The sequence below is a fragment of the Anarhichas minor genome, unplaced genomic scaffold (genome assembly GCF_050575085.1).
Source record: "Anarhichas minor isolate MPS153535 unplaced genomic scaffold, ASM5057508v1 ptg000039l, whole genome shotgun sequence".
Taxonomy (NCBI): Eukaryota; Metazoa; Chordata; class Actinopteri; order Perciformes; family Anarhichadidae; genus Anarhichas; species Anarhichas minor.
In genome coordinates, this window is record NW_027466485.1 from 253,766 (window position 1) to 275,613 (window position 21,848).

General features: G+C 43.0%; 3 protein-coding genes across 5 annotated transcripts; 2 read left to right on the top strand and 1 right to left on the bottom strand.

Moving 5' to 3' along the window:
- Positions 1–1,364: 1,364 nt before the first annotated feature.
- On the top strand, positions 1,365–6,221 carry LOC142967848 (protein shisa-like-2A). Its single transcript, XM_076107452.1, has 3 exons — positions 1,365–1,546; positions 4,318–4,454; positions 6,034–6,221. The coding sequence occupies exons 1-3, from the start codon at positions 1,365–1,367 to the stop codon at positions 6,219–6,221; spliced, it is 507 nt and encodes a 168-aa protein (XP_075963567.1).
- A 4,545-nt stretch (positions 6,222–10,766) lies between these two features.
- cunh19orf44 (chromosome unknown C19orf44 homolog) lies at positions 10,767–15,336 on the top strand. The gene is made up of 10 exons (XM_076107466.1): positions 10,767–11,196; positions 11,308–11,484; positions 11,577–11,704; positions 11,856–12,366; positions 12,620–12,926; positions 13,470–13,534; positions 13,726–14,218; positions 14,363–14,452; positions 14,669–14,835; positions 15,160–15,336. The coding sequence occupies exons 1-10, from the start codon at positions 11,086–11,088 to the stop codon at positions 15,247–15,249; spliced, it is 2,139 nt and encodes a 712-aa protein (XP_075963581.1). The 5' UTR covers positions 10,767–11,085; the 3' UTR covers positions 15,250–15,336.
- A 583-nt stretch (positions 15,337–15,919) lies between these two features.
- Positions 15,920–21,047, bottom strand: akr1a1b (aldo-keto reductase family 1, member A1b (aldehyde reductase)). Of its 3 annotated transcripts, none has more exons than XR_012958987.1 (9): positions 20,631–20,761; positions 19,422–19,517; positions 18,521–18,640; positions 18,289–18,440; positions 17,880–18,075; positions 17,579–17,778; positions 16,743–16,859; positions 16,467–16,553; positions 15,920–16,188 (listed from the first exon to the last, which is right to left on the bottom strand). XR_012958987.1 is itself a non-coding variant. In XM_076107470.1 (9 exons), exons 2-9 carry the CDS (start codon positions 19,500–19,502, stop codon positions 16,123–16,125), a joined length of 975 nt encoding a protein of 324 aa, XP_075963585.1. In that variant the 5' UTR covers positions 19,503–19,517; positions 20,781–21,047; the 3' UTR covers positions 15,920–16,122. The 3 variants fall into 3 exon arrangements, 2 of the variants coding, with proteins under 2 accessions (XP_075963585.1, XP_075963583.1); XM_076107470.1 differs by lacking the exon at positions 20,631–20,761 and adding an exon at positions 20,781–21,047 and having other exon boundaries at positions 16,787–16,859; XM_076107468.1 differs by having other exon boundaries at positions 16,787–16,859; positions 20,631–20,758.
- Positions 21,048–21,848: the final 801 nt, after the last annotated feature.

Genomic DNA, 21,848 nt, shown 5'->3' on the forward strand with positions numbered 1-21,848 from the left:
CAGAGAGAGAGAGAGGGACAGACAGACAGACAGACAGACATAGAGGGTGTCAGAGTGAGAGAGAGAGAGACAGACATAGAGGGTGTCAGAGTGAGAGAGAGAGAGACAGACATAGAGGGTGTCAGAGAGAGCGAGAGAGAGAGAGAGAGACAGACATAGAGGGTGTCAGAGAGAGAGAGACATGGAGGGAGTCAGAGAGAGAGAGAGAGACATGGAGGGAGTCAGAGAGAGAGAGAGAGAAGAAGAGCGAGAGAGCGGAGAGAGAGACAGACAGACATGGTGCCAGAGAGAAAGAGAGAGAGAGACATGGAGGGAGTCAGAGAGCGAGAGAGAGAGAGAGACAGACAGACATGGTGCCAGAGAGAAAGAGAGAGAGACATGGAGGGAGTCAGAGAGCGAGAGAGAGAGAGAGACAGACAGACATGGTGCCAGAGAGAAAGAGAGAGAGACATGGAGGGAGTCAGAGAGAGAGAGAGAGAGAGACATAGAGGGGGTCAGAGAGAGAGAGAGATGGAGGGAGTCAGAGAGAGAGAGAGAGAGAGAGAGGGAGAGAGACAGACAGACATAGAGGGTGTCAGAGAGAGAGAGACATGGAGGGAGTCAGAGAGAGAGAGAGGGAGAGAGACAGACAGACATAGAGGGTGTCAGAGAGAGAGAGACATGGAGGGACTCAGAGAGAGAGAGAGAGACATGGAGGGAGTCAGAGAGAGAGAGAGACATGGAGGGAGTCAGAGAGAGAGAGAGAAGAAGAGCGAGAGAGGGGGGAGAGAGAGAGACAGACATAGAGGGAGTCAGAGAGAGCGGAGAGAGAGACAGACAGACATGGTGCCAGAGAGAAAGAGAGAGAGAGACATGGAGGGAGTCAGAGAGCGAGAGAGAGAGAGAGACAGACAGACATGGTGCCAGAGAGAAAGAGAGAGAGACATGGAGGGAGTCAGAGAGAGAGAGACAGACAGACAGACATACAGACAGACAGACATAGAGGGTGTCAGAGTGAGAGAGAGAGAGAGAGACAGACATAGAGGGGGTCAGAGAGAGAGAGAGACATGGAGGGAGTCAGAGAGAGATAGAGAGAGAGAGAAGAAGAGCGAGAGAGGGGGGGAGAGAGAGAGACAGACATCGAGGGAGTCAGAGAGAGCGAGAGAGAGAGACAGACAGACATGGTGCCAGAGAGAAAGAGAGAGACATGGAGGGAGTCAGAGAGAGAGAGAGAGAGAGAGAGAGAGAGCCGGTCTGCACCTCCAGCCATTCTGGAGCCTGCAGCTCCACGAGGATCAGACTTGTTGATGTGGAGTCGCAGCAATGGGAGATGTGCGGCTTGAGCTCGCGTCTTAATGCGCGCCACGTGCGCTACTGTGGCTGATATGAGGTCGGACTGCGAAAGTTACTACGGCAAAGAAAACGTGTTCGTGGAGGGCTTCACGTGTCCGAAAGCGGACAGTGACACCACGGCACTTTTCTGCTGCGGGTTCAATGACTTGAAGTACTGCTGCGATGACCCAAACAGCTTTTTCCCTTACGAATATGGATACATGTGGTGGTTAAGGTAAGGGGTGATAAACACAGTCCCAAAAGTGTCTCATTGACGCTTTCCCCCCCCCGTGTCAGAATGTGTAGTGGAGGTTGAATGTACCCGTTAACTTCTCATATGCTCTCCAGATTTTAATTACGTGCACCAGGCATGGTGTCAGTGAAGGCAAACTAATTCTGCACAGAATCATTTATTGTGTTCAAGACTTCTAGAAATGTGAGTTTTTAAGGGGTTAAAACGTGCATGTGTGGGTTACTAAGCACGTAATGAAGCCAACCTGTTACTGGTATTTTACTTACCTTCCTCTTTGTGTCTCCAGTTAGGCTATTTGGATGTCATAAGAGACTATAGACTAATTAGGAATACATTTGATTCAAAAACAACACTAATTGATGCTCATTAATGCATATCTGAAACACACCTTTGAGGCCCACATATGTAAGTTATATCATTCATGACAACATTGCCTCTCATTCAGTAAATGACAAAGATCTAGGGATGCATTGATCCAACTTTTTCTCTGATAATCCACTGAACTGTCAACATTTTTGATTGGGACAATTTTTTTTCCAGCAGGCTATATTCCACTGAAACAGTGAGGATATCATTTCTCAGTGCACGGCAAACAAAATGTCACCTCCATTGTATTGTGTCGGAGAGATTTAATGGATATTGCAAAAGCTGCATAAAACCCAAACTATCTGAGGTGCTAGAGAGCACTGCAGGTAAGTGAGGTAATTTAGTGGGAACTGAGCCTTAAAGTCATTGTATCGAAAGTCTAAGTCCAAACTCACATGGTAAGGTATAGTAATGTAAAAAATCCGAGGATTCATTAATATTTGATTATACAAATCGATATCATAATTAATTGTAATTTCATCACAATGCAAATCATGTAGCACGGTACTACTCATCTCCGTCGGAATTATGGGCGAGGGAAATTACCCGGCTCCGCATCATTATTTGTCATTATGTGTGAGTATAGGAACACCTTTTACTGAGTGCTTTTCTCTCTCAAAGCACAGAATGGGCATGTAAGACACCACTCCAGCCCTCTGCTGCTCACATTTGAAGCACACTATAACAAAATACAGTACATATCTTTTTGATCTTTACACTTTACATCTCTTTGACTTCTTCCGTATTTCTTCCAGCTTGATTTTCCATTATGTTCCAGCTGGCTGAAGTATTCAGGCAGCCATGCTGTTATACTTGAATTGATTTGTTTAAATGAAATCACACTGTGGCTCAGTGGTCCTTGCCTTCAGTGTGTGAATGGTGAATGATGACATGTAGTGTTCAAGCGCTTTGAGTGGTCGGAAGAATAGAAAAGTGCGATACAAGTACAGTCCATTTACCATCTCACTGCATGAGAGAATATCGAAGTGTTTACTCAAGCAGCATTGTGTTTTTCAGAAAATCTCACATTCTGCCACTTGTTGTTGTGATTCAGTGGTTTGTGTCACCAGAATAAATGCACTTTCCAGCAGCTCTAAAGCTCCCTCATTGCTGGATGTGACTGAACAGCACAGGTGTAGGTTTCGGTGGGGAGAATAAGATAAGCCAAAAGGTATTAGGTATTAGGGCCAATGCTAAAAAATATATAAATCATAATCGAACAGGTTGCTTCAAATCATGTGTTCATGTTTTAGCATTATTTTGACCTTGACTGAAAATTTAGACTGCAGTGTGACGTTTTTCTTCCGACCGGTAGCTCTGTGTCACTGTCTCTGCGTGCCCCTGGCTTAGAGATAAAAATAATACATGAATATATATAATAACTTTTCAGGGAACACAGATAAATATTTTGAATGTGCTGAAAGTTTTGAACACAAACAGAATTCTTGCTTAAAAACATATCCAGGAGTTTATAAATTGATTAAAATGAATTCATGTGTCACTGATGTGAACAGATGCTTCATGCTTTACCGCATTATATTTTCAGGGAATTTCTTCAAATTTGTTAAAAAGTCTACTTGGTCAAGGTCACTGTGACCGTAACTCAAGAATGAATATGCTAATCAAGATCACAGAAACGTCTAAGAGGATAAAGTGATGGATAATAAAGCAAGTGGTTTGGACCACTGCTGAACACCTTAAATATGCTAGTCCGAGGTTAGCTCCTCTCCTTGCTATTTCTTTTACTGGCTTCATGATTCACGGCTTGTTGCCAGACTCGATGCTGTCTGTTCTCTTAGTGCCAGTCATTAAAAACAAAGCTGGTAAAGTATGTAGCCTATAATTACAGGCCCATTGCTTTGGCCAGCGCACTGTCAAAAGTCCTAGAAAGAATCCTGCTGGACAGAATATATGACTTTATCACCTCCACAGATAACAGAAATTGTCAACAAATACAGAGGTGAAAACTCATCAGTTCTGATGTGTTTTATTGATGCCTCCAAAGCTTTTGCTCGTGTTAATCATAGTAAGTTGTTTTTCAAACTGAGCCAAAGAGGTGTCCCCACATACATTGTGAGAATTCTGGCTTACTGGTATGCGCAGCAGACTATGCAAGTAAAATGGGGTAAAAGTGTCTCAGCCCCATTTGGGGTTAGCAATGGTGTCCGACAAGTTCTGTTTAATCTATTGATGATCTGTCCAAGCAACTGAAAGCCTGTAATACTGGGTGCATGATTGGAAATACTCTGGTTAACTATATCATGTAAGCAGATGATCTTGTGATATTACTATGCACGGACTGAATCCTATTTCCAGTCTGTTGGACAACATGCTGAGAGCCATGAATTTACAATAGTCCTGCTGTGTCTTTGTTCTCTGTTTCACAGTTTCGGAGCTCTGGTGGGTCTCTCTGTAGCAGCTGTGGTTCTTCTCGCCTTCATCGTCACTCTGTGTGTCCTCTGCTATCTGTTCATCACCACCAAACCCAGAGGTCTGGACAATGGGCTGCCGCTCCGAGCACCAGGTACCGACTGCAGCTCCGTCTCTGTGGCGGGAAATTCTGCGAATGCGTCGATAAATTTCACTGAACCGTGTAGCCTGACATTTATTAATGGCCGACGCGAAACCTTTGAAAGGAATAAACTACCAGAATTGAGCAAGCTTGTTATTTTGGTATCTTAAAACTGACTGCTCATACATTCAACGCTCTTCGCGTGGTTAAATGATTCATCTTTTTTGTTGTTTATGTTGACAATAATGAGAAAACTATTGAATGAGCACAACACAAGATTTTCAGCAGCTGTTACGTCACTTTTTGAGAACGTATCCTTCCTATTCCTGACTGGACATGGGTGATAGATGCCACAGGTGTCCACCAAGGACCTATACTGTCCTTAAGATTTGCCTCAGCTGTTCAAACTGAATACGTTTTAGGAAACAACCAATCTATATAGAGGCTGAGTTTAGCAGATAAAATAGATGGAAATTGTAGTTAGATTTTAAATGGTCTATAATAAGAGTGTAATTTGTCATGTTGTTTCAAAGCCTTGTTAAATGCTAGCAATTACACTGAATCTGGGCTATTTGACCTTTATAAAATCACATTTAAAAGCGCCGCTCACCCCTGGTACACCGACACATGTATTTTCTCTCAAGTGGTCTAATTAGACCTCTCCTCAGGACCGTGTGGGCGTGTACAGCTTGACTCACATCTCTCGCTCTCCTTTCACAGCTGTTGAGGCTGGACACCTCACGACTTTATCAGTGTTATTGGCACGAAGAGTCAGGTAATTGATGTAAACTATGCCTTGAGTTATCAAAGGAAAACAAGTTATGTTGAATGGGGGGGGGACCAAGGAATCAGCTGTAATATGTTCTTGGACTATAGACTGCGGTGCAAACAAACACACTTGCAATGTTTCCATTCACATATTGTTTAAGCTCATTTTCTCATGAGAAAAGCCATATGGAATGTAATATGGAAACAGCAAGATTCGATTAAGCGGAACACTGTTCTTACGCACGCTTGAGGTGGTTTTTGCCTAAGTCGAAAAAGAATTGATGCGATAAATGGATTATGGAAACGCCTTTGCTGAATAAATTCTTATTTAGCGAACATTTTACTCACATGACTGATCGTCTGTTTCCGATGTGGGCGCACAACTTGCAAAAGCTTGTCTTCGTCTTCAGGCAGCATGAAACATGGTCAGTACTGGCTGTAATGTAAGAGGTGAAATGAATTCCTGAACACCTATCTCCATTTTTCTCTCATAGATGGGCGGTATTTGTTCAGATGGCCAAGCCGACTTGTTTTGTTTTCTACTCTGTTTGCTGGCGGATTACAGACACGCATAGCCTATAACACCAACCTCTAACCAAACTACACTGTAGCCGAGTTTATTCACTCCAACCCAGTTGATGGAAACGTACCTTATTCGCATTCTTTTGCGATATTTAAGAGGTTTGCTTAAAGTTGGCTTGACAATTCAATGGAAACATACCTAATGTAAACGTTATTATAAGATAATACTGACAGGTTTACTTACTGGTGGTTTGCATAGTCGGTCTGGCTCAAGTTTCTGAGTGAACTTTCTGTCTTCTAGGCTCTACATCGAGTCCACAAAGACCAGGACCGAGCCATTCCAGCGCCCCCGCCGGTCCTCAAGGCCTCAAGAAACACTTCCTGAGGGGCAAGCTGGACTGTGACAACCAGCCCCCGGACCCTGACCGCCTTTTCCAACGTTGTTTCATGGCCACTGTGACATCTATCAAAGTCGAGGGTCCTGCATAGACTGGCGGACTATTTGACCTGTTGGTTATGAATTTTCTTAAAAACTGAAAACTAGATGCAGAATTCATCACTGAGATCCACCAAGAAATTAACTCAAAACACTCATTGAATGATGATTTACCAAACAACATTTTGTGGTTTCTTGTTGTTTAGCCCCCTGGCTCCAAACTCTGCTTTTACAGTGTCACAGAGGAGTCAGTAGTTAGGGGAGTGTGGATAACGGATGTTTTGTGATGGAAGTTTTGAGGTGCTGATTGGAAAAAAAACAACTTTTACTGTATGTTAACACATCAGAGATCACAACAAAAATATTACACGTCTCCTACATCGCAAACATCTGGCTTGTTAGCACTCCATTGATTTTACACATTACTCGTCATGACATCTTTAATAACCCCAATGGGATATCCAAGATTGGCAGGAGGCTTCAAAGTTCAGTGACAAATACGGGGCATGGAGTTTGAAAGTTGTTTACAAGGCAGGAAGGGAATTTTGGAGGTATAGGGTCAAGGTCACTGGTACCGTACGTCCGTCCCATTCTTGTTCATTTCTAACTTTGACTATAAGTTATCAAGGATAACGTTGATGTAATCTGCAACATGACTGATCGGCGGAGGCACACAATCATGAGGCGGTAATTCTAGTTTGGAGCTTGACCCATAATAGGGTCCCATACTGCCCCTCTGTTTCCGTGGTTACACTTGTCTTTTAAATGTGAATTTTGTGATCGGATACGCCAGATCTGAACTCAATGTGTCTGCATAAGTGCACTTGAAACAATGCGTGCTGCCTTATCGGTTAGTGTTCATATATATTTAAATTCCTCACAATAAAAGTCCCACGTTATTTTTTGCTGTTTTCTCTTCCTCCCTGCAGGACTGGTAGACTTTGTTATTGAAGATTAGCCCCTGACAAAGCTCTGGTTATCCAGTGACAAACACATTTTTCTCTAAATTCTTCACAATAAAAGCCCCATGCTCAAGTTCCCATGTTACCTCAGTTCCAAAAGGAATGAAGACATTTCAAATTGAAGATATGTGAGCATATACTTAGAGATGTTGTCCAGTGTATCCTATTTAATCTTTTGTTTCGCAGTGTGCAGCTGCTCATGTTGATGTGCTTTGATCTGGAGGCTGTCAGACAGAACATGTTTAGATGTAAAGAAGGTTCAACGCTGTCATAAGTACATTTTATAGATAAATGACTGGCATAAAGAATAACATTATTCTTTGTACCAGTGTCAATTTCATCAATTTATTCTGGTGTGTGTGGCAGGCAATGAAGCCCAAGAACGACCATGAAGTTCTATTTCTACCCAGAGCACAATAATTGGAAAAGCCTTTGTGGTTGATAACTACTTTTCCTTAGTTGTACTGTACTATATGAGAGCAGTGAGAGTGAACCAAAACAGTAGGATTCAGCAGTAAATGTCTACTGTCAGCCTGATGAAGACAGTATGGCGGACTGCTGTCCTCTCATTTCCTCAGGAGATGTGCTGCTGACAGACAGACAGCTGGTCAGAGTTGATGCAGATTGAACGGTCCTGTCGCTCATGTGTGGCTTTTAATGTGGATTTTCGGTAAAACGAATCTAGACAGAATTTCCAGTTCGTTTCACTAAATTAGTTTGACCTGACATTGTGTTTATGTTAGCCGATTTCTAATTTAGAGTGTTTCTTTTTTTGCTTTGTTTTGCCTCATCGGGAGTGAGAGCTGTATCCGGCTCACCAACATTTTCAGTTGCCACAGAGCTTCAGTTGCAGTAGCTAGGAGCAGTTGACGTTTTTCTTTTTTGAGAACTTGCACTGCTGCGTCGATCTCATCAGCTCTTGTCACATTTTTTTTGTTCTGTTGTTATAGGATTTCTCATGACTGTAGGACCGTAGCTTGCAAGCTATGTGGAAAGATTACATCCCCATTCTTAACCCCGTCAACAAAGTTACCACTGGTCGACTGTCTCTGATTGGTGGAAACAACCGTCCATGGGTCCATCTCCCTTCTTTTAAATTACTGGATTATTTTACCTCCTACAGTAAGACTTCTAAAAAGGTTTAAATACAACAGGGTAAAAGGACGACTCTCTGTTTGACCTGGCCATACCCCTACAAAATAAATAAATAATCCATGCTTCATATTCAGGAGTCCATTTGGAGTCATAAACTGATTCCAGAAACTTGCGAGAGAAATGACAACAATCTCGTCAGTGTCGATGATTTCTAACTCACCAGTTAGTTCAACCCAGATCTGCTTCATGAGAAACTCCATGTGTACCATTATCCTGCTAGAGAGCAACACATGGTGTTATAGGATCCAAGTCAAGGAAACCTTTGAGTTTAGGATGCAAAAACCACAGTAAAATGCTTGTTGTATTTCTTCACATGGAGATTATTTGTAAAAGGTGGAAATGGGAGTATAATGAGTTGACAAGTTCACTGTGGAGTCATGGCAACGCCTAATATAACTGCATTTATTTATCCATTATTGTCGGGTCAAATAATGTAATGTGTCTCTTTTTGCACTATGCTTTTCTGCAAACAAATGTTCCTGCATGCATTGTGAAAGGGTTGTATGTCATTAGCGTCGCTAAGAGCAACTAAAAAAAAGGCAGGAAAAACAAAATGTGACTTATAGACACACTGCCTCACTGCCATTCAAAATCTACATGGTTTTTCACACACTATTTTATATATTCGGCTATTAATATTTACTAAAAGTACCATTTTCCATTATTAATGTCTAAATTGTGTTTTAATGGAAAAAATGTGAATATTTTGTCTATTTATTTATGCTGTTGTCGTATAAAGTAGTCAAATTTAAATACAGTAATGATTGGCATCACCCAGTTAATTAAATACTCACAATATGTAATTCGCAATGTCAGTCTGTCTTCCACTTTGGTCCAGACTGAAATATCACAACAATTGGATGGATTGAACACGTGAACAGTGAACATGGTAAACATTGAGTTGTTAAAACCTCCTCCACCCCGCGAGGACGCCGGCGTCCTCGATCCCCTCCCCTTCCGTTCGTACGGCTTGCTTCCGCAAAATACGTCACAAAACATGGCCGTGTTTGGTATCCCAGCATGCCCCAAATCCTCATCTTTGCAAAGAAAACATCTATTTTCTTTCATTTCTTATGGATTTTGTCACAAACGGAGCCCAAACACACACTGTCTAAAGTCACCATAACCGCTGCAAGTCGGATCTTGCAGCATTGCGACGGAAAAAGACACATTACAGACCCGACTATGTGCTAGCGGATCTTACTATGGATGGAGGTACGGATGGAACTAGTGCCTTCAGAAAACGCTAGTACTTATAGTGCAAACCTTGACTGCTCTTACGTAAGCCGTAAACCAACGTATAACCTTTGCGTAAATGAGCTACCCGTATACTCGATCGTGCGCTCTGTCGCAGCCATTACGCACAGCAAGTCCGCTACTCACACACCACGTCTTTGACCATATATACATAGTATTTGCAAAGGCTAAAAATAAAAGGAAAATAATATAATATCAAAATATAAAGAATATCATTTGGTTACCATGTGTCCATTTGGGTCTCCAAATATCCTTTTAGAGCTCCGCCTGGATCTCTTCATGGAAGAAACACTGTAGAATGGTCATACTTTGTCCAATCTTCTTCAAATTTGAGGCAGTTGTTCACTAATAGTGTAGTTACAGCCCTATACTGTCCTTTACCTGTACAGATACAGCCACAGGCAGTTATTTATACTGAAAGATACTTTTTATTTTAGGCGGACACAAATCTTCAATTTTTACTGACTTCAAAGGCCCACTGCTCTGTCTATATGACCTACAGGTTTTCTTCTACCTTAGGGGGTTTTCTTTCTAGAAAGACCTCATTGATGCATATAGTCAGAGTGGTTCAGAAGCTACAGCCATTTTAATTATGGGTATGTCATTTTAGGCGGTTTTGCTCCAAAATAGGGGGGAGTTGGAACAGGTTAAATATCAGCATGTAAACATTGTCTTTGTCAGTTTAGAGGCAATAGTCTAACACAATGTGATTGCATTCAGCTTGATATTTTGTAGGCTAATGTGGACAATGTACATGGGGGGGTGTATAAGCATGAGCAACATAGACTGAAAAAAGGAAGAACAACACCAAGGTCAGGTTGATGACAACATGTTGATGGAATTGCCTGATGACTCAAGCTCTGGGAATGAACAGCAGACAGCAGGGACATTGTCCTTTAGTTCGTGAATAGCAAAGTACAGTCATCAATAAGAGGAGCGAGAAAACACAGAAGGTGTCTTATTAAAATGCCAGAACGTCTCTCAAAAAATACAAATTCTTCCTCAAAACCTGAGTCACAACATAATCAAGGACTTTAGCGACATACACTTGTTTCTTATACCTCTGACAAATGTAATCCCTATCTTCAAATAGCTGCTACATTGGTCCTATTTACAGATTTTTACACTACGTTGTATAAACCATGTCACGTAATGAACAGTTGGCGGCGCTAATACCCGGATGAGGAATTGAGCTGCCATTTATGATGATGAAGAAGAAGAAAATAACCGCCGTCCCATGGATACAAGGGACGCTTGAGCGGTCGCCATGCCTAAAGTAGGCAGTATGTAACGGCTAGAAGTTGGCAAAACTATGAGCCGTTTTATGAAGCGCTACGTTAACCGTATTGATGTAAAATTGTAACTTATATATAATTGTATGAAGGGCTTCGAAGTGCATCGTATGTTAGATACCATAGCTTAGCTAACCGCTAGCTAACTCTACTGTCCCCCAGTGCAGGATGGAACAGTCCCAAACGGGGTGAGCCGCTGCTAAAATAAGGTGTAAACATGTAGCTAACATTATAAGAGCGTCAGTATAACGATGTGGAAACGAGGCGGTCGAAGCTCCGCTCTGGACCGAGCTCAAGCGCAGCTGTCCGCCAAGAGGAACAGGGGAGACGTGGAGTCTGTTCAGGGGTCCACAGGAAACACAGTGAGTCTCAAGCTTCAAACATGTTTCCACGAATTGTGGCGTCACTCTCTCGCTGTCTCTCACTTTGTGTGATGTTTGAACACTCTGTGTCTTGCCTTCCTTTCTCTTTAGGGTGCTGTGGGTGGATCTTTAAAAAACAAATCCGCTTCTTCGAGTACACACCCTTTATTGTCAGATCTGAGTGACCTGTCCTCGGTCAGCTCAGCTCCTGAGCATGCAGGTGACACCATGCTGGGCTCTGCTGCTGCTAGTGGGAAGACCCAGGCAAGAGAGGGGCTGTCGACCACGGTAAATGCAATTAGACTTTAGAAACCTCGACAGTGGGATGTTTTTAAATCCTATTTGACAACAAGCCTCCGCTTTTTGTTTTCTTCTGCCAGGATCTCAGACCTCAGGGCTCTCCGGGTGGAGGAGGGAGCAGGTTCTTGAAGAAGGCTCCACCACCTGCAACCATCAGCAGCCAGTCACCTGTCAGCAAGAGCCACATGCAGCAGGTGCCTGAACACAGGTATGGTTATGTGTGTAAGATAAATAAATGTTATATTAATCAGTGGATTCTGGAACTGATTCTACTCAAAACATTTCCAGTTATAATAATCACCTCTACGGCTATAACTCAGTTCTTGTGTTATTCTCCACCTTCATCCCTCTCTGGTCAGAAATGTGTCATCTTCCCAGCGGGGCTCCCAGACTGCTGCTTTGAGTAGGCTGGCTCAGATAGAGAGCCGCATCCGCAGCCGCAAACCGGTTCCGGTTCAGGTTCAGGAACAGGCCAGACACGGGCCAAAACCTGCAGAGAATCTAAATTCAGACGTGGAAGTCTCTCCAGAACCAGCCGCCCGGTCCCTGGAGGCCCCTGTGCAACTCTCAGCACAGTCCAGCAGTGACCAGATACGTTTCCTCAAGAACAAGACGGCTGTAGCTGGTAACAACATTACTACGGCTGCTGCTAGGTCGTCAAAGGGCGCCGATGTTGGTGTCAGGTCCAGAGCTGCTGATGCCGTAGTACCTTTGGCGGGTTTGGAGACAACGTCAGTGAGAGGAGTGAGTGGTGTCAGTCTGGAAAGTGATGAAGAGGACATGAGGAAACTTCTTGGAGACTCGTTGGATTCGGTAGACAACAGCTTCTTGATACCAGGGAGACGCTCTTCTATAAGAACAGCAGACAAGGTACCTTTCAACTTTGAAGGCTTTTTTTGTCACCACATGTTGTTATTTTCAGTATGCCTTAGGCTAACACCATCACTACACATGGACATAGTTCTGTACAAACTCTAAAAATAGTTTTTCATCATTTCAAACTATTTTTGATGTAGAAAAACTTCCCCTTTTATCACAAAGGAATATAAAATTGCCGTTGTAATTTGTTTACACAGAAACAGAAGCACCGTGGTTGACAATACTATGCTTTTCACCCTTACAGATGGCCCACTCCTCACCTCCTCCCGCTGCTGTCCCTCCCTCATCGTCCTCAAACAGAGCACCCCCCCGCTCCCCAGCCTCTCCTCCTCGCCACAGTTCTCCTTTTCGATTCACCGGTCAGGCTCAGGCCCACTTCAGCCCCTCTGTGCTCTCCCCATCCCCCTCTCCTCCCTGTGACTCCCCTCACGGGGCGGGGAGTCCACCACAGCGTTCCCTCTCCTCCATGTCAGGCCGCGGGGAGGTGCTTTCTCTGGAGGAGCTCTTCTCTGAAGAGCCCCTCAGTGAGATGAGTGCAGTTACCTCTGAAGGTGAGAGAAGTTCATCGGGGCATCAAATACATCTGGAAAGGTGGCAGTTAGTGTTGTAGTTATTAAGATCAACAGTCAGAAGGACTTACAAACAACAGTGCTTTCCTCTGTATGTACCAGTTATACTGTACCTGTATTGTTTAAGGATTTATTTATGTCAAAAATGTATTTTGCAAGAGAGGAAATTTTTTTGTTCAATAATCATGTTTTATTCCTCGCTCTTTATTTCATGCATCCTAGATGGACAACAAGGTACATAAATCATCCCTCTGTAGAGTCAGAATCACCAGACAACAGGACTGATATGAGACGCTGTGTAGGGCATCACAAGTTTATGACGAGCTGTCATGGGGGGGGGGGGGGGTTATGCAGATATTATAACGCACTCTGACATGCACCACTTTGAACATACAGTATAAACATGTCATGAGATTTTGATACAGCAGCCTAGAATAATGATTCATTGTTGGTGGTAGCAGACTAAATCACGTGTTGATGACACTATAACTTATTGAATTCTGTTATGATCGTGTGTTATTGCAGACTTCAAGATTAATGTGATGACATTAGACGACCTTGGATTTACTGAGAGAACGCCAGGAGAGGAGGTGGGTAACTAACGACGGAAGGTAATTAGATAAAATACAGATGAGTTGTGTGTATTATGTCATGCTATCTGAATGTCTATATATTGCATTGCATTCATGAATGACATTAAAACTAAAAGAGCTTCAAGGAATTTTCGGGGGTAATTTTGGCCATTATTTCTATGTTTGCTTTCTTCCTGCGGCCTAAACAGAGAGAAGTCAAACACAGCGTCCATCCTCCTGAATCCCCCAACAGACATCAAGAGCGGCCCCAACTGAACAAGAAGGAGAAGAAAGACGAGCAGCAGGAGGACGCGTTGGACTATCAAAGTGACTTTGAGAGCGAGAGCCGGACAGAGCCTGATCACAGTGTCAGCCAGGTTTCAGAGCACTTGCAAGCAGATGGAGATGAAGAGGAGGCGGTGGTATCGGAGGTCAGAGAGGAGGCTTCGCATTCAGACGTGTCCCGTGGGAGAACAGGAGACGATTACTCGAGCACTCCCTCGGACACAAGTCGCTCCTGGACCTCAGATCACAGTCAAGGACTCAGCAAAAGCAGCGACTCCAGATCCTGCCGATCCTCTTCATCACGTGGCAGCCGGACATTACCTCGCCAGTCAAGGAGACGTGCTTCAGCTAGAAAGGTTTTAAAAGAAACGGCAGTACAGACTCAGCCTGATCCTCTGGCTTACATGTGGCCCGCCGGTTAGTCTGCCACACAAGGCATTTGTACATTTAAGGTGTGGTCGGGCCTGTAATCAGCACTACCACTGTAACATTTCTTCACAGTAGCACAAGTCCTCAGGATCGGTGTGACACATGTTATCTCTGGCTCTCCTCCCTCTGTAGGTGTGGCTGCTTTGGGTCCTGCAGTGGCCATGACTTACATGGATCCCACCCCGGCGGTTGCTTATACTCTCAGTGCAGAGATGGTGGAAGGTAAGAGACGCAATCAAACAGAAGAAAATACAACATAAATACACAGAGAGCACCGGAGAGCATTCTGAGAGGGCCCAACCTCTGCTGAGGCTCAACTGTATTATGTCGGTAGAAAGAGATGAACTAGTTTAAAACCTGCACCCAGATGGTAACTATAATGGAGAGTATTACGCTGCTAAAGCCATGGTACTGATTGTGTGTGTGTGTGTCTCTCAGCTCTCAGCATCTCCAACCCAGCAGCATTTGCACTCAATGAAATGCTGAAACAGCAGCTTGCCATGACACGGCGGTTCATTGAAAGCAGGCGACGCCTTCACTCCAGCCTGGTGCAGAGCCTGGGACCACCCAACTACAGATACACCACGCTGGAGGACACCAAGGAGGTAATAAAGCATCACACGACACAAACACTACATAGTGGAGTGTAGTTAGTTGTGATTAATCCTGATCGGTAGAAGTTTGTAAAGGTTTGTCTCAACATCGCTGTTTCACGTCCTCGATGGTCGAATGTCCAACTTGTGAAAGAGCAGACGTGTTTTCAGCATAGTTTTCCTGCATTTGCTGACTGTGATGGAGTTGCCATTCAGAATAGAGGAAGATCATTCAGTACCATGAGACAGAGGAATCGAACAGTCATCCTTTAAATCTGTTTACATTACATTGTATATTCCAAACTGCTTAAAAGCATTGTGTCCTTCTTCCCACAGTACATTCGTGAGCACAGACCTCCCAAACTGAAAATGGAGGAAGCGTTAGAAGAGGTGCTGCAGGAGATGAGAGACTACCATCATATCTGACCGCTGGTACTGAAAGTCCCGGATTACTGAACAGCAGACATTATGCCATGCCCTTTTTTAATCATAATTAAATCATATTTTTTCTAACATGGAAGAATTGTGACATTTGTTGGTTATAAATCATAGAACATTCCATAAAGATTTGAATGATTTGAACAATTTCACCTGCTTTACCTTTTCCGACGGGGAACTTAAGACGTTATCTATGCTCTCTTCAAAGCCACCAGGCGATCTTTGGAGGTTTTAAGGATTAGTTTGAATTCATTAAAGTCAAAAAATAAACTAACTAACCGATCGAGTCAGCGGTAGACCAACAACTATCGTGTTCTGCAGGGTTAAGTTCTGGTCAGTGGAGTCCTCTGGCTTTGAAAAGAGCATATATGGATATAACGGCTTCAGCTCTCTGAAAGCAAGATAAAGTATTCTAAATATAGCGTACACTTAAAACTTTACAGTTACTAGAGTGACTCAAGATGTATATCTGGCATAGAATACCTCAAATTATATTTTTCTTGTATATTGTAAAATGTAGTTTTAGATTGAGACAAAGTAAAGTCACCGTCTGCATTACAACGTACTGTATTTAACTCAAGAGTAAAGGTCCTCACCGTAGGACGCCACACGAGTTCATTCATAAATAAGCAACTGTTCAAATAAAGACGCCTGCAGGTGAAGTAACAAAATGTTTATTTAAAAAATAACATGGACGTAGTATGTATACAGGCATACCAGATTTTCCAGTCTTCATCGGCAACAGTAACTTGAAATTCTAATGATAAGAGCAGGATTTGACACGATCTAAAGACAAACTCCAGGAACATTTATTAGTGATGGGGGGGGTGAAGGCACAAATTCAGCTTGCAGTGGGAGTCGTCAGAAGAGGTCATTGAATGGGTAGTGAGGATGTCCTGCATCCCTGGGGACTCGTTCTCCTTCCACCTGCAGCACCCAAACCAAACGTTGATGCTTCTCTCTTTACCTCCACATAACACTTTCTCTGTTACATTATCCTTCGACCCATCAGGGCATTGAGGAGTAACACTTGCACTATTGTGATCACAGGCACCCATTCATTATATATTATATCACAACTGAGCTTGATCAATATAACATTTTCAAGTTGACTGTAAACAATATCAATAGCAACCATTAAGCAGGTAACTTAAATACATCGTGTTCTACTCATTAAACAGAGAGCATACATGAAGCCCACTTACTTGGATCATTGGTAGAATGTAGCGCCAGCCTTTGTTCAGGGCTGTAATGCTCTTCATTTCCTCGGCTTCGAGGGTAAAGTCAAACACCTTGACGACAAACACAAAGAGGTCGACACATCACAACACACTGGCTATTGTTCCACCAAAACATGATTCACAATCTGCACAGCTTTTTCAGCATAATTAGCTTTCAATTACTTGCAGGCAAGAATGGAGCCTTAACGAGATATTCTATAGTTCAGAAAATCTCATTAAGAAGGCTGTTTTTTTAATTGCCTCATTGTTCGGAGATGAATTGCCGGACTGAGATTTGACTCCACCTGAAGGTTTTCTTTGATCCGGGACTCTGTCACACTCTTGGGGATTGTCACCACGCCTCGTTGTGTCTGCCACCTGCAAACACAACAAACTGGTGTTGAAATGTACAACACTACAGCAATGATTTGGAAAAGAACTAGTGGTAAAGCACACAGAATTTCTGGTAGTAGGAATGCGAACATGTTTGCCACATCAGCTTCATCCTGATAATACCGTACGTCACTGTTGGGTTTACAGCCTGGTGCATGAGCCTCAAGTGGCCAAAAGATGTATTACTGCGACTTTAGCCGTTGACTGTGTATTTCTGAACCACAGCACTGATTTAATGTGTATTTAAACTGCTCACTGCTTTTGATACAAGAAATACTTTTACATATTAAACTCTCACGACACAGCTATTTTTCTCCTTTTGCACTTATTCTGTGGTTGCCTTCAATAACGACTGTAGAGCTTAAATACTACGTGGAATCAATTTAAAAATGCTAAATACAGAAACAAACCTTTAGAAACTTCAGTATTTGGCTGATGTTGATGTGAAACTGCCAATGTGCACAACAAAGTGCTGTTTAATAAAGCAGATGGATGCATATGTGATCAACATGTGAAAACCTTTAACAACCGGATTTAAGTTTTTTTTTTTTTATTGTTTTAAGATCTGAAATTTTAAAACGTACGACTTTCCTAAATGTGAAGGTATCTATGCAATAAGATAACCTGTGTGTTGTTTGCGTAAAAGAAAGAAAGTCGATCATTACACACTGGGGTAAACACAGTTAAGTGAGGAGTAAAATCACCTCAGGAGAATCTGAGCAGGGGACTTTTTATATTTCTCTGCGAGGGTGGCCATCACAGGCTCCTGAAGCAGAACCGGTTCATCTGGATGCTTCCAGGACCGGTCAGCAGAGCCCAGAGGGCTGTAGGCCGTCATCACCAGGCCCCGGTCCCGGCAGTGGGCCAGCAGCTCCACCTGGGCCAGGTACGGGTGGCTCTCTACCTGCCCACCCAAAACCCACAGACACCAGTGGCTCAGTTAGTGGCTCACACTTAACCTGTTGAATTAAAATGAACTCTCTCATCGTCACAAACACCCTGTACCTGCAGGACAGTGGGTTTGATGCTGGCAACTGACAGGACGTCATCTATCTGCCTGCTGTTGAAGTTGGACAGGCCGATGGATCTGACGAGGCCCTTCTCCACCAGCTTCTCCATGGAAGCCCAGGTCAGCTTGTAGTCTATGTCGTCATACAGCAAGGTGCCGTCCTCCTTTTTGGGGAAGGGAGCGTCTCCTTGTCTGGGAGATACAAAGTGAGAGACGCATTCCAGACTAGTAAAAACTCTAGTTTTGCTTTCCATTCATGTCCATTTTTTTTTTCCAGATCTGCTATCTTGGGATAAAGATACAGTAAGTTAATTAGCTTGTTATGCAAAGAAAACAAAAGGGCAGTTTTCTCAGGATAACAAGTTAATCCTCTCATTATCAGAGCTTGGTGGAGGCGGAGCTCACTGAAAGGCGTAGGGCCAGTGGATGAGGTAGAGGTCCAGGTACTCCAGCTTCAGGTCCTTCAGGGTCTTCAGGAGGGCCGGCTCCACGTCCTCGGGGTGATGCCGGGTGTTCCACAGCTTGGACGTGACGAACACGTCCTCTCTTCTCAGGGCCTGGTTTACAGACAACACCGTCAGGTAAAGTTTGACACACCTCGAGCTTCTAATGCAACCTGGTGGAGCTAGTTCTATACCTTGCCGGGGCCGAAGGTCTCCTGCAGGGCTTCGCCGATCTCAACCTCATTGCCATAGATGACTGCACAGTCAATATGGCGATACCCAGCCTCCAGTGCCCAGATAACTGCTTGTTTCACCTGTGACAGTGGCAAAACAGGACAACTGTTGTTTGGCAAAAAGGTGTTACATAGATGCATATAGGTCTCTGTCAAAGCTATGTATTTACAGCAGCATTAAATTAAGTCGTGGTAACATTCACTTATTATTACCATATTATAAAGTTGATATGGCAAAAGTTGCCTATTTACACATCCAGCAGTTACAGAGCAAATTATCATTCATTAAGAGTAATGTGTCCACACATCTGAACAATATATTTACTGTCCTTTTAGCTCGGTTTTGTCTCCACCAACTCCTGAGGAAAAGATGTGGCTCTATAGCTGCTATGTTCACGTGCTAGTTGCTAACTTTGGCGGTCTGCTGTTTAGTGCTGAGCAGGCAGTGTGCACTGGGGTTTTTTTTCCACAGAAAACTGTCGCCTGCTGGAACAAATGTCAATAAGAGCACTGAGCTAAAACAGTGAGTTGCAGGCCTCGAAAATCAAAGTAAGTTAAAAGAAGCTCAAATGCTCTGTAGAGCCGACAGGAGCTAATGCTAACTCTCCCTGGATTCAGCACTATGAGCAACACGTCACTTCACACACAGTCATTTGATTCATTGGAAGATATTGATTAGTGCAGCTCTCATGCATGAGCGTAGAGATCTACGTCTGCATTTGGATAGAGGAATGAGGGGAAGTGGAACTCAATGTACAGCTATGCTATGACGTACATCTGTCAGAATAAATAATATTAAGAAGCCTGCTTTTCAAACACATTTATTTATTTTTTGGAAAGAGGACACAAGTGCAGCCTCTACCTGTCCCGGGTCACTCTTCCACGTCCCCAGACCGAGGAGGGGCATCTTCCGCCCCGTGTTGAGAACTGCAAAGTCATTCATGCCTCTCAGAAGCACCTTGAAGGGACGAGGAGAGCACGATTCAGTCAGTGAGGGTTACAGTTACAAGAGTTCCATATAAAAATACACCCCGGTATTTGCCTCATGAGGCTATTTAGACTGCGACACTGGAGATATTTATTTTCCATATTTTATTATACTGTAACATTTTATTTTAAAATCTGAGTTCAGTAGGAAGTCTCAAACAATACGCATTCTGTGCATACATGCTTTCCTCTGAAGTTACAACTGAATTTCCTTCATCTTCTGATTCATGTCTCTGCTGTACTTTATTACATTTGGGGAAACGTATTACTACACTGTAAACGCATTCAAACATTGGATTGTTATTTTTGGCTCTTTGATTCTATTCAGCTTCAACAGATTATATTTTCATCTAATGCGTTATGTTCTAATGCATTTCTCTGCTTTATGTAAAACACCCTATTTTCAGAACAGAGATTCCACATTTTAGGCAAAGCAAATGACTTTGTATGGCACTTAACCTACTCCGACTCATGCACAATATCTATCCCGCTAAAAACAGCATGCATGCTGAACTTAAAACAAACCCACGTTTTGCCTTAAATATGTTTACTTGATGTGAATCAAAACCAAAGTGACGTGTAGCGCCACCGCATTCTCAAAGAAGGACAGACAGACGTGTTCCAGATCCTTCCTAAAATCCAGGAGGTCTGTCAGCTGATTTCCTGGAAAGTCACGCGCAACCGCCACACCTCAGCGACTGACCGCGCGAGCTCAGCAGCTGTGACACCTCAAAACGTGAAAACCTGGTCAACATTAACGCTCCTATTAATATGTAGCAAACGTTAGCAGGCAATGGGTGAGGAATGACACGAGTAACATTAGATAATGTATTAAGACAGAGCAGAATAACTGTGTGCTCACTCAGTGGGTTCGCTCACTGGTCACTATGAAATATTATTGAGCCAGAAAACAACAAAAAACGCCTGTAAAAAAAAAATCCAGACACCGCTGCAGCTCTTGATAAAATGACAGCTAGCTAGCTTTAGCTTCTCCTGAAGCAGACTCCTGCAATGGACTTTGCGTTACTGTCCGCTTTTTTAAATTCTGCGTTCAAGGTCAGACCTTTATCATCGACTTACTCACCCGCTTGTTGCCAGCGTCAAAACATAAACGACGCAACATCTGCTTTAGGACCTGACACTTGAACGCCTGCATGGTTCAGCTCAGTGGAGACATTACATAACATGCGCTGGTCCGCAGCGGCTCTGCCTGCAGTTTAAGTCTCCGACTTACTGTTTCAAGGTTGTAAAACGTGCGGCTTCAAACAAGGACCTCTTCTTCTCGTCCTCCTCAGCGGGACAGATATGCAGGAGTATCGTGTTCTGCCAAATGTTCAAAAACACCACCTCATTTTGTTGACGTTTCCCTTTCCGGGATGCTGGTTCCTCTATTTCCGGTGAAAACACTTCCCAGACCTTATGAGGAGATGGCAGAGAGAGGTTGTAACTGAATCTAGAAAGACTTGTATTGATGTAGCTGGCCTAATATAATAACATCACATGGCAGTGACTTTTGACTGTTAGTTCCTCGACTACAAGAGCTGAAAGATTCTCTATAAGTCACATGATGCAAAACCCTGCTTGAAAGAACATTCTAGCAAAGTTGTGAGCAGGCAGCAATTGGAGAAATATGTGCTGAAGATCATTTAAGTGGTGTGTTGTATAATACTATTAAAGCGTTTCTGGTTAAGTTAAGCATGAGGTTTGACTTTCGTTTGAGTGGATTTATTTATGTTGGAGATGGTTCGTTTAGGTGTAAGGTTTAGGAGATGGTGAAGTTTATTAACTAAGGGGCACTGTGTTATAGATCTTTGTTAGATCTGTTTTAAGTCATTCATACATTGCATTAGAGAATGATTGATACCATGTGAAACAATTTAATGTCATACCAATGAGAGCAACCAAAATCAAAAGAAAAAATCAACAATACTTGAAAATGAACTGGTTTTCTTTGCTGTTTTGGTTTTGTGGTACAATATGACGTTCACTACATGGCTGAGGTATTGTCTGGTCTCAACAAGATCACCTAGTATTTCAGCTGTTTGAAAAATAATTACACACATTAGGTGTATTAATAACCACATGAATGTAAGCCATATACATGAGTAGGCCTATACAATAGATAGAAAACCAGCTGTTTGTGTGTTTCATTTGATCAAATCAAAGGAACAGAACATCTGAAAACACAGTCGAATTTGAATGAAAGACAATTTCATAAGAGGAACCCTGAAAGGGAAAAAGAAATACACAAACAAAACAAAACAACCATTTTAACGTTTTGTTGGAAACAACAAATATTGTG